The sequence below is a fragment of the Rhinolophus sinicus genome, linkage group LG09 (assembly GCF_036562045.2).
Source record: "Rhinolophus sinicus isolate RSC01 linkage group LG09, ASM3656204v1, whole genome shotgun sequence".
Lineage (NCBI taxonomy): Eukaryota > Metazoa > Chordata > Mammalia > Chiroptera > Rhinolophidae > Rhinolophus > Rhinolophus sinicus.
In genome coordinates this window covers 65,131,582-65,144,421 of record NC_133758.1, presented here as the reverse complement: position 1 = coordinate 65,144,421, position 12,840 = coordinate 65,131,582, and the positions used below count along the sequence as shown (strand labels likewise).

Sequence of the window (12,840 nt, the reverse complement as noted above, 5' to 3'; positions counted from 1 at the left end):
TGTGTGCCCCAGCCCCTCCCTTGAATTTGCTACAAGGGCAAAAGCACCACAGGAAAGAGAACTTGTACTGCTTTTTAATGTTTGGCCCTTGTTTTCCCTTTGCTGGTCCCCAAATGCTCCGTAGCTAAATGTGATCAAGAAGGATTTGGTATCTTACTGAAATGATATCCTATAGATTTTAGCTTCTATGATTCTTAAAATGCAAGCAAATAAAATCAGTTTGTCAGGCAATCTATAAATAAGAAAAATTATCTTCATTGTCTTACATTCACTTATGAAAAAGCATTGAGGCCCCTTTATGAGGGTGCCTTCCTCCCACGAGAATCGGCCCCTCAGGCACCAGCCAGTAGTATCTCATAATCAACTGGATATAACAACATCCACAGGCTTCTCAGAAAGTTTGGACACTCTGTCAGCATGACCACTGATCTAAAAAAAATACATTTGGAAATCGCAGGATTGCATATCTGCAGGACTGTGCAGATGTATTAAAGTAAAGGTGTTGACGTCAGCAAGTGACGGAGAAGACCCAGTACCTGGGAATGAAAGAGAAGAAAATGGCTAAGAGACAAAATAACAAAAGCATCAGATCAGGAGGCAAAAGTACACATAAGTTAAAATAGGTCTAGTCTGCAATTTCATTCCATATTTTCTAATCACTATTCAGCACAAGTCTGTGTTAAATGACGAAGCTAAGCTGGTGTGATCATCTCATTTACTAAACGTCACGAAGCAGCACTGAGGAGGAATGAATGTAGTGAGCAGCTCAGACAACAGAAAAGGCAGCCATCACGGCCTTGCTGGGTGGAAGGTTCGTACCACATGGTTATGCTTTAACTTGTCCACAGGCTATCTTCAAAACGGAAACAACAAAACAAGTGTTGTGAGCACGTGGAGAAGTTGGAACCCTCATATACTGCTGGTAGGAAAGCAAAATGGTGCTATGGAAAACAGTATGGAGGTTCCAAAAAACCGAAAATTAGAACTACCTTATCACCCAGCAATTGCACTTCTGGGTAATTATCCAAAAACACTGAAATCAGGATCCTGAAGACACATCAGCACTCCCAGGTTCATTGAGGCATTATTCACAATAGCCAAGATGTGGGAACAATTGAAATGTCCATCCACAGAGGATTGGAGAAAGAAAATAAAACATTACCCAGCTTAAAAAAAAGAAAATTCTGCAATATGCAACAGTATGGATGAATCCTGACAACACTGGGCTCAGTGAAATAAGACAGTCACAGAAAGCCAAACCCTGCATGATTCCACTGATAAGAGGTACCTAAAATAGTGAAATTCATAGAATCAAAGAGTAGAATGGTGATTGCAAAGGGCTGAGGGGAACGGAAAATGGGGAGTTGCTGACCAACAGGCATAGTTTCAGTGAAGCAAGATGAGCAAGTTCTAGAGATCCGCCAAACACCACTTTGCCTGTAGTGAACTACCCTTACAAATGTATTAGAGGGTAGATCGCGTGTTAGGTGTTCTTACCACAATAAAATAAGATTTAAAAATAAATAAACAATTTCAGAAACCAAAAACCCCCAAAACTACCTTGATGCATCAATTATATTGAAGTCAAATATTAAAAAATGGCAAACAAGAGTTTTTCTTCTTTTTCAAAGGACTGAAAGAATAGCATCCCAGTCTGGATTTGGTCCCCTTTCCTTAGAAACAATTTTGATAGCCATCCAAGGCAATGATGTTTATTCCCTAACAATTTGGAAGAGAAACAAAGAAGGGCCATTATTTCCAGGATAAAATAACAGGAAATGCAAGTTTTACTCGTCCACACTGGACACTTCTCTGGACCAAAATAAAAGAACAAATCCACAGCATTTCCATGGCACCTGGCTGTTGGAAGAAGAGGTGAGCAGACATCACTGGTATATGAAATCTCTGGATTCTAGACAATGTCTATCCTATGGTTTTTATTTAAATGTCCAGAGCAAGGCTCTGTTCTTCTCATCTGACTGCAAACAAGGGCCATGGGTTAGGTAGAGGGAACGCATGGGAAGAAGGCAGGGCACAGAGGTCATGAGTAACAGCTTTGAAACTAGACATATCTGAGTTCAAACGCTGCCTTCTTCGCTTATGAATGTGATCATCTTGAGCAGGTTACCTATAAAATGGGAAAACAGTTCCTACCTATTGGGATCATTGTGAAAATTAAGTGAAATTCTGTTTTTAGTGTATATAGCATGTGGCTGGTGATGTTCTCACAAAAGGAATAGAGTATGTTTGTTATTTCAGGTGACTCAAACTTCTTACCAGTACTTATTACAGAAATAATTATTAATTCCACTTCCAATAACAAACATTTGCATCCCCAACAAAGGAAGGAGTTCTTACTTTGAGGAGGAATGGATAAAGACATGTAATAAAGCAAGCATAGTGAAATCTTAATTTCAGAATCTACAAGGTAAGTATATAGGTGTTCACTGCAAAGTTCTTTACTTTTTTGTACGTTTTCAAGTTTTCAAAATATAATGTCGAGAAAAAGAATTCAACGCAGAACAGAAAAATGAATAGATTATAGGGAGTCAAACTCAACTAGAACAGAACAGAAAACCTCCCACAGATAGATCCTTAAACGAAACACTTTGAACAGTATCAGCACTGTCCTGATTTCTGGTGAGACTTACAACTATGAGATGGACCATGTCACCTGCATGCACAACTGTCCCACTGCTGGAACCTGCATGTCTGGGTCAAAAGGATAACAGGTGGGTTGAGAGAGACACTTAGATCTAAGAAAGATATTTATCTCACAGATCTTCCATTTCCAGGTCACTGATTTCCCAATCAAGAGGCTGAAAATAGAACGATATTCTAAATTCTAAGAATCATAGCATAAGACCAATGACACTGCTTAAAATGAAAAAGGTGTCCCATCTTATCTCTTCCCTCTCTCTCTTCCTTGATTCTCTGTCATTATACATAGATTCGCAGTTTCTTTCAATCTCTCTAAATAAACTTCTGTATGAAATCAAGACCCGGAAGTTAATTAATTCCTCGCATAAGTCATCAAGTCATTGCTCCTGGAAGTAGACACCTGGAAAATGACATACAAGTATTGGATTCATTTCCCAACAACATAATAATCTGCTCTCCAACTACCATTCCATAAAGACCATGTACGACATTGGGGAAAAGTGCCAGAGGATTAGCAAGTCCTATAACACAGCAGATGCAAGTGAAGTGAAACTAAGAGGGCAAGCATGGACTACAACCTACTTTCAGCAACGTAATATGGAGGAAGAAATGACATCCAAAAAGGCTTATGCATAGAGAATGTCTTCACAGATTGGTGACTGAACAGTAAGCTCAATTTTTATGATCATTAGTCATTTACAAAAATAAATTAATATCCTATTGAGAGGAATAACTTTTGTGTTGTTTTTGAGATACTGACTTACAAGGAAGAGTTACAAACATTCAGCTTCTAAGAAATGTACTCGTACAGCCACAGATACTTCTTGAATCTCAATGTTGTTTTCCCTTCATTTACTGAAGAATGGTGGATCACACCATTCAAGGCTAAAGTGAATTGTAATCCAGACCTAATATTTCTCTCCTCCTTCATCCTAGTCAAGGGCGCTTATCTAAACCACTTTACCTCCTGCTGTGGAAATGGTTCATATTATTAAAAGTTCACTCTCAAGAGGGGAAAAGATGGTACTTAACCACTAACTGTAGTAGTAAAACGTCAGTAATGTGGTATTGTCAGTACTCACACATGGTCTATTTCATATAAATTGTAGTACAGATGGACTACACTTTATATAACTGGATCCCAGGCCCCAGGGCCACTACTGGGCCAGCTATGAGCAGTTACAAAGCTGGAATGGAAGTCTGTGTGGTGATAATAACCACCGTATTTCAGTGAGCACCTACTGTCCGCCACTGTGTTACAGATGTTACTTATGCCATGTCTAATTCTCACACCATCTGCAAAGATAGGTATTATCACCTCCATTTTACAGGTGAGAAAAGCCTGGCTCAGGAAGGTGAAGTAACGTTATCAATAAGATTGTATCCATTTTAATGCCATGGTAGCAAGATTTTAGTCAAGTTATGTACATCCCTAAGCTCCCACTGACTTAGGGACGAAGGAGAAGCACACTGCCTGCCCTTCAAAGGGCTGCTGTGAGAGTGAAGAGAACTAGTGCAGGTGAGGCATATAACGCAACGCCCCCACCCCACCTAGTATGTTAGCAACAAATACCAACTAGAGAGAAAATACCTGCTACATTTTTATGCCTCCCTGCAAATTTTTACATTCTTAAAAATTCCCAGAGTCCTTGTCTTTTTTCTTTAACTCATCTGTATTTAAAATATCCTAATACTTATCTCTGAGTACAATATGCATTGAGATGGTCAGAGGATTTTTTTCTGATGGCAAAGGGTAACAGAAAAGAGAATAGAGATAATGAAATAATTATCTTTCTCTTTTTATCGGTCTTCTCTATTATCTTGCTCCTCAGTTTTTCTCAGTAGCATTATACATCCTGCACACACTAGCTATTCTGTCCATACTCTGAGCAATCTGAACTATGTATTTATTTATCCTTCTAAGGCAAAAAGTTATTAAAACCCTATCACCAACTTCTGACCTCAAGTACAAAATATCCCAGGTTTAAACGCTGTAGCCATATTAGCCATGTGGGTAACATATGTCTTTCTTGGTTTTCAGAAATATATTCACATACAAATGATTTATCTGAGCTTCACTTTGTTATAATGACCCATCAAATTTATATTCTCCATCCATCATCCAAATGGGTAAATGAAATTTTCATCTGACTTATAATATGGCAAAATTTTTGTGACCACACAACTGTGTCTCCTATTGCTCTCAGTTCTACGTAATATAAAAACAGCTTTTACTATGTCTGTTTAATTGACAAAAGTCAATTTTCATTCTTTCTAACTTTTGCAGTTATAAAACTGAGTCATAGAAGTAGTAGTATGTCATATTCCTCCTGAACAGTTCTTTCCCTGAGTCACTGATTCATTCCACACAATATTATTTAATACTACTATGTGCCAGGTCCCTGAGATACAAACACTGAGCAAAAGCAGACCCAGTGTGTACACTAAAGGAGGTTATCATCTCGCAGAAGAGACAGGAAGGCATTGAATAATTACATGATCACTGCAACTGAAGCAAGTGCTAGAAAGGGGACTTCCATATTCCTGTCATGGAAGGACCGGGCCTGTGCAGGAAGGCTGGTGGGCGTGGCCTGTCCCAGAAGGTGGGTGGGCTTTCCCAGGGAAGCGGTACTTGAGCTGAGGTATGATTAAGGATGACTGAGGTTCAATGATGTGAAGATGCAAGAAGAGCATTCTATACAGATGGGAAGGAGAAGCACGGACAGGTGAAAGAAGGCCAGTGATGCTGCAGCCCAGAGAACAAGGAGAAGCTCAGCCGATGCTAGGAAGGCCGGTGAGGGCCAACACAGATGCAGGGGTGTCATTTTTATGCTAAGAACAATCGGAAGGGACTGAAGAATGGTGACGTGATCTGATCTGTATGTTGACTGCAGTGGGGAGACTGGACTGCAGTAATGCACAATGGAAGGAGATAAACCAGTTAGGAAGCTGCTGCGATGATCCACAAAAAGGATTATGGAAGTTTGGACCAGACCAGTGGTGACAAAAACTAATATTCAGAAGATACATGTTGACAACACTAGGTGTCGGTACTCTGATGTGAGCTGGGCAGGCAGTAAATTAACTCTTAAATTCCCACAAACAATACCTGAGGGACAGGTTTTCTTTTCTACATTTTATAAATAAGAATACTGAGGCATATACAAGATTGTCCAAAATCCAGGTGGTAAACAGACCCAGAACCCAAACCCACGGTTATTCAACTTCAAAACCAACTAAAAAAGTATTGTGTAAAAATTAGAAATATAGTAAGGAAAACGGGAGTCTATAGTGAGGCTTCAAAGCTGAACACAAAAGCTTCTTGACCTATTTCATCAGGGTCCCAAGTGTAAGGCCTGAAGAAGAACATGGTCTCAGGTTTTTCCTTAACAAAATGGATTGATTCTCTCTGCAAGTTTTACATTTAGAGAAGGCATACCTATTTCAACATATCGACTTGGCAAGTCTCGCATCTCACTGGCGTGCCGCTCCTTCACTGAGCATATCTAGAAGATAAATTCACAGGGCATTTTATTCATTTGATGGGAAACTCTTCGTAACATTTCATTCAACATGATTCTTTTGTTAAATTAGCCATGAGGCAGTGAAGATGGAGTGCACACAATCTACCCAATGACTTAAATGATACAAATTAACTTCAGTAACACATAGCAATCATTACTTACATTTTTCAACATTCTTCTTTAATAAAGTCTTATTCAAGGGCAAAGAAATAAAGGAATCTACAATATAGTTCTAACACGTTTCCAATGACCCATTCTCGGCAGCTCTACCTAGGGACCACTTCTATCATCATCCAGATAAAGCTCTGGCAGAAGTACACATCCAGAAATGCCTGATGGCTAATTTGGGCAACATTCGTATTGGCTCTTATGTTTCTGATTACGTACTAGTACTTTAGTCCACTGTTGCTAAATAATACTTTGCAAAGCTGGTACATGCTCTTCCTCTTTTAAGTACATTAAAATTGATTTGTTATATAATTTAAAACATGTTGGTTAAACTACAGCCTGGCCCTGGCCTCTTTTTTTAAGGCCTGTAAGCTAAGAATAGTCTTTTTACTTTTAAAAGCTTGGGAGGGAAGGAGGAAGGAAGGAAGGAAGGAAGCAAGCAAGGAAAGGAGATGGAAGGAAAAAGAAAAATATTCAACAGAAACAGTATGTAACCTGAAAAGACTAATATGTTTAATGCCAGTCCTTTACAGAAAAAGTTTCCAATCCCTATTTTAAATTATACGTATACAGTTTGGATGTGTTTGTGTGTAGGTATTTATCACTCACACACATAACATAGAACACATAACATATATGTTAACCATGACTGTTTCATAATGATAAGATTATGGATATTTTCTATGCTACATTTTCTAACATAAATACATTCTATTTTGTAATAAGACAACAAAAAATTATGTAAGTTCAGCCATCAAGATAAGACTGAATCTAAAGTTAAATACTGATTGTACCCAACTGTTGTCAGAAATCAGGTTTCTTCCATTTTCTTTAGCTAGTATTTATTGTGTTCTTTTATGGCTGCTACCCTACATGTAGCTACAATATAGAAAACTCCAAAATAAAGAAAAACCCAAAGGAATAAAACAAGTACCAGTTACTGTCCCAGCAAAAATGAATACCACTAACAATCTTTTTAAATCTATTTTTATTAACCTAACAATTTACTACAAGTAATTGAGTACATTATTTAAATATTCTTCCACAATTCTTTAATGTCTTTATAGTATTTCATTACATGAGAGTCATATAATTTACTTAGTCCCCTTTTAGACGTTAGTTTTTTGCTTCTATCTATCTCTAACATAAGCAATAGTGCAATCAACATAGTAGGATATAAAACTTTTGGGCTTTTGTTTCCTCAGGATAAATTCCGAGAAGTAGAATGGATAGGTCAATGGGAATGTACACTCTTACAAGGTTTTGTTTGGTTTGTTTAATACACACACCCAAACTGCTGTCCAGCAACAGTGACCATGTGACAGTACCCACTTTCTCTGACACGCTTGATCCCGTGACTGTGGAAGTATAGGCATTTACTTAAAAGTGCCCAGCTATTTCCCCCTTGATTGCTTTGTCATTCGTCTCCCGTTCATCTCAATTTCCTGTTCCCCAACTTCCTTCTCCTTCTGTTAGACTTTTGATCTAATGTTATTCATTCACTCTGTCCACACTTGTTCGGGAAACTAACAGGCACTCTCCACAATGCCAAAGGAATACTGTTTTCACGAGCTAATAGAAGTATACAAGGAGCAGTGCTTCAAGGGTTTGAAGTGTGATAGTAGAATGTATGAATAAATGTGCGTGTGCATGTGTGTGCATGTATGGATACACATATACTGACTAGTGCTTCTGAGCAACTCTGGCACCATTCCTAAGTGAAGGATTTTGTAAAATCTTAGGAAGGTTAAGGCACACAATTAAATAAGGCATTTTAGTCAAGTGTGATGGAAGGACAGAGCAGGGGCATCTACTGGCAGGAAGGCAGGCTTCCTGGAGGAAGTGAACTTGTGCCATGTGACCTCACGTCTCTGGCCGTGCCACAACCTCTCTGCAGACAAGGACACCCGGCACTGGCAGTAGGGCCCAGGCTCTACCCTCCTCAGTTGTGTGGTCCGAACTATCACCCCTGTACCTGCGCCACAGATCGGGCAGCAGGTGTGAACAGTGAAGCTACTCTTAGCTCGCATCCTGCATAAGAGCAGATCGATGAATTCAGGAGCCCTGTGCACTGACAGGTAGGTTCTCAGCCACCAGCACTAGTTTGCTTAATCGAATTTCCTCCCCTTCTCCACTCACATACCTGGCAGGCATGTCAAGTGGACACAAACAAAACAACTACTGAATTTTCCCCTCTAAGCATTCTTCATCAGCAGTCTTTCCCATTTCAGTAAAAGGTATTTTTTTCCCTCAGGTTAAAAAAAAAAGGGGGGCACCGTTGACTTCTCCCTTTTCCTTACATTCTACATCAAACCATGAACGAGACTGTGGGGGTCTACCCTCAAAATAGATCCTGTGGGGTCTACCCTCAAAATAGACCCAGAATCCAGTGATTCCGTACAGACCGCACCGGGTCTAGACACCTCCTTTGACTGAGGTAATGGAAGTAGCTTCCTAATCAGTGTCCACTCTTCCTGCACCTGTGCTGCTTAGCTCCGCGCAGCAACCAGAGTGACCTCCGCACAGTCCCAGTGAGGCCATTTAACTTGCTCAATGCCCTCTGCTGGCTTCCAGCTCACTCCAACACACCTACACATGGCTCTCTAGTGTCATCTTCTGTCCGTCTTCTCCACACCTGTTCCATCCACTCTGGCCATAATGGTTTCCTTTACGTTCCACAAAGACACGTCGACCACACTCTTGCCCCAAGGATTCTGCCCGGCTGCTCCCACTGCAGACACCCCTTGCCCACAGCTGCATGGCTTCCTCCCTCCACATCTCTGCCAGATGACACATTAGTTATGAAAGATGTCTTCCCTGGAACACCGTGTATTAAATGGCATCCACCCTCATCACCATTCCCCATTTTCCTGTTTATTCTCCTTAATATTCACCACCATCAACATGGTATATTTACTTACTTGTCCATTTTCCCTCACTAGAATGTAAATTTACCCCGAGGAGGGAATTCATCCATTTATTTATATTTGTATCTGCAACCCTAGAACACTGCCTGGCAACTGCAGGAACTTGGTAAATATTGTACGAATGAGAGGAAAAAAGGAAGGAAGGAAGGAAGGAAGGAAGGAAGAAGGGAAGGAAAAAGGAAGGAACAAAGAAAGGAAGGAGGAAAGAAAGAAACGGTTAGCTCGATCACACACTTCACTACGCTGTGGTGGTTGTTGCTCACCAATAAGACTGCTCTCTGTTGAAAAGAAAGATTATGTCCTCCATTCTCTTCCCTCCACAGAACGACAGTAAGATTCTCTACTGAGCAGCAGCTCAGCATATTACCAATTGAGTCTGAAGACAAGGGCTTTCCAAAATGAAACATCTGACATGAAAAATCATGAGTTGGACTGTAATCTGGGCACAAAATACATTAGTTCCTGTGGCTGCTGTAACAGATTCACCACAAACTTGGGGGTTTAAAACTTTAAAACAACAGAAATGTATTCTTTCATAGTTCCATAGGCTAGAAGTCTGAAATCAGCGCTACTGGGCCAAGTCAAGGTGTGGGCAGGCCCACACTGCACTCCTCCCGGAAGCTCAGGGGAGAATCTAGAATCCGGCCTCCTCCGTCTCCTGGTGGCTGCCTGCGTTCATCGGCCACATCACTCCAATCTGCCTCCATGGTCACAATGTTCCCCCCATCTGTTGGGACACGTGTGACTGCATTTATGACCCAGATGACGCAGATGATCGCCCCACCTCAAGATCCTCAGTGAGTCACATCTTCTACCATATAATGTTTCCAGGTTGCAGGAACTAGGACTTGCTTTCTTTGGCGGCCAGGAAGGCCTAACCCCAAGCTGACTATGCTCGTTTTGGTAATAAGAGACACTGCATTAATGATTTTCATGCTTTCCTTTTCCAGAGAGGAGTAAATTTTAAGTATCCGGGTTTCTTTCTTGACATAATAATGACAGCTAATATTTAGTAAGCACAATATGTCAGATTCTGTGCTAACCTCTTCATGTGCATTACCTCATTTAATCCCCCACAAAACTTATGATGTGAGAGTGATTGGCACTCCCATTTTGGGGATGAGAAGACTAAGTCCTAGCATCACACAGAAAGTGAACAGAGAAGCTGGAATTGACCCCAAGTCTGTATGACTCCAAAGCCTGAGCTCTCTCATTAGACCACTGACATGATACCTTCTCACACCACTTTTACCTCAGCTAATTTTTAATTTATTTTGTTTAGGTTAAGCTATATATTTTCAAAAGGAAGTAAACCACTTTTGTCTCTGAAGTATCTAATGTAAGACAAGCTGTCATGCAGGGAGTCACAGAGGGTCTCTGGTCCTGCTCCCTGCATAAGCACATAGGACGTGGTGAGGCCAAAAAGGAACACCCACGGAGCCGTAGGTAGGGGAGTCATACCACTATAGTCTCGCTGGCGGCTGGGTTGGAGACACAGGAAGTAGGAACCACACTATCCGCTACTTGCTGTCTGCTTCTCTGCAATCTGCAATCCACACACTGCTGCTTGCTAGCTCAGCCACCATCTTCTTGCTAGCCCCCATTTGCTGCTAGCGTAGCCACAGCAGTTATATTAGTGGCCAATGGCTCACTGGCTACAGCTGACGGCCAACTAGCCACAGCTGATGGCCATCCAATCACAGTTGATGGCCATTTACTACCTGAGCCAGCACCTGTCTATGTGAGGCCGAGAGCCTGGAAACTGCACTCCTGGCTCTGTCCCCACACTCCACCCCTACAGGGTCTCGCCTCACAAGTTGTGCGACAAGCGACTTCTGCGAGGTGCCCTGTGCGAGGAGCCTGGAGGTGAATGCAATATCCTGGACACAGCCAGGCTCTCTGGGCACAGCCAGGGTTTCTCAGGGCACCACCAGTACTTCTGGGCACAGCCAGACTTCCTGGGCTTCTTAGGGTACCACCTGTCTTCCCGGACACAGCCAGGGTTTCTCAGGGCACCACCAGTGCTTCTGGGCACAGCCAGACTTCCTGGGCTTCTTAGGGTACCACCAGTCTCTCCGGGCACAGCCAGGGTTTCTCAGGGCACTGCCACTCTCTCTGGGCACAGCCAGTCTTCCTGGGTTCAGCCAGGGTTCTCACAAATTCTCAACGGCGGCCAGTCAAGACACAAAAGCAAACATCCGCCAATTCTACTACATGGGGGTACGTTCCCAAGCAAACAATCAAGTGGTCCATTAAATTAGGGATGGAGCTGTCATGCGGGAGACCCTGCTCGCTGCGCCATTTGTCGTGCGCGGAGGCCTGCTCACCGCGCCATTTTTCAGGCGGGGCAGCCTGCGGGGTCTCTGCTCCCGCTCCCCACTCAAGAACGCAGGATATGGTGAGGCCAAAAAGGAACACCCACGGAGCCATAGGTAGGGGAGTCATACCACTATAGTCTCACTGGAGGCTGGGCCCACTGGACGCGCGACCTGCCTTCCGCCTTTCCGCCAACCAACCAACCGACGACTCTCCACTCTCTCGACTCTGTTCCTCCCCTCTCTTCCGCTCTGCTCGGCTCTTCGGCAATCCTCGGCCCTCCTCCGTAGCCGCAGCAGTTATACCAGGGGCCAATCAGCCAACCGGCCACAGCCGACGGCCAATCAGCCACAGCCGACGGCCATCCACCACCAGAGCCAGCACCCCTCCATGTGAGGCCGAGAGCCTGTAAACTAATCTCTGGGGCTCTGTCCCCACAGGAGCCCATTCTCCATAGTCCATAGTCATTCTCCAGGGCTGTGTGTTAGCCTCACAATGTGTGCCCTCTCCACAGGGCGAGGGCTCCAAGTCCTCCCCAACCTGGGGGTGAAGGACGACCTTGACCTCACCTTCATCTCCCACGGAGGACTCAGCAAGCGTTTCCTCCTGGGACTACAAGTCCTGCATCCAGGCTGCCTCAGCAAGCACTTCCCAGCCCACAGGGTCGCAATGACCTTCGCTTTCTCCAGCCTCTGCTGGTTGGAGAACCATCCACATCTTTCCACCCCTCCACGGGGTCCAGCTCTCCGGTAGCTACTCCTCCTGGTCTTCCTGAGAGTGAGTGTTCATATGCACAAATTGCTCCACTGCCCTTCGGGGAGCTTTGGCCGGCACCGTATGTACCCTGCTCGCTGCATCATTTGTCATGCAGGGAGTCATGTGGGGTCTCTGGTCCTGCTCCCCACATAAGAACGCAGGATATAATGAGGCAAAAGGAACACCAATGGAGCCATAGATAGGGGAGTCAAACCACTATGTCATACCACTCGCTGGCGGCTGGGTTGGAGACACAAGAAGCAGGCACCACACTATCCGCAACCTGCCATCCACTTCTCTCTGCCAATCAACCTCACTTGCTAGCTGCAGTCCGCGCTTGCTAGCTCAGGCACCATCTTCTTGCTAGCCCCAATTTGCTGTTAGCGTAGCCACAGCATTTATATTTGTGGCCAGTGGCTCACTGGTTACAGCTGACGGCCAACTAGCCACAGCACATGGCCATCTAATCACAGCTGATGGCCGTTTAC

At 43.2% G+C, this 12,840-nt stretch overlaps 1 protein-coding gene across 4 annotated transcripts in view; it reads right to left on the bottom strand.

Annotated features, from left to right (window-relative positions):
• VPS41 (VPS41 subunit of HOPS complex) overlaps positions 1–12,840 on the bottom strand; it is a 170,830-nt gene that overhangs the window by 63,152 nt on the left and 94,838 nt on the right. For all 4 annotated transcript variants that reach the window (XM_019710243.2, XM_074340531.1, XM_074340530.1 and 1 more), the window contains one exon: positions 6,101–6,167. In XM_019710243.2, the coding sequence (XP_019565802.1) occupies positions 6,101–6,167 (67 nt within the window). The remainder of the gene's footprint in view (positions 1–6,100; positions 6,168–12,840) is intronic.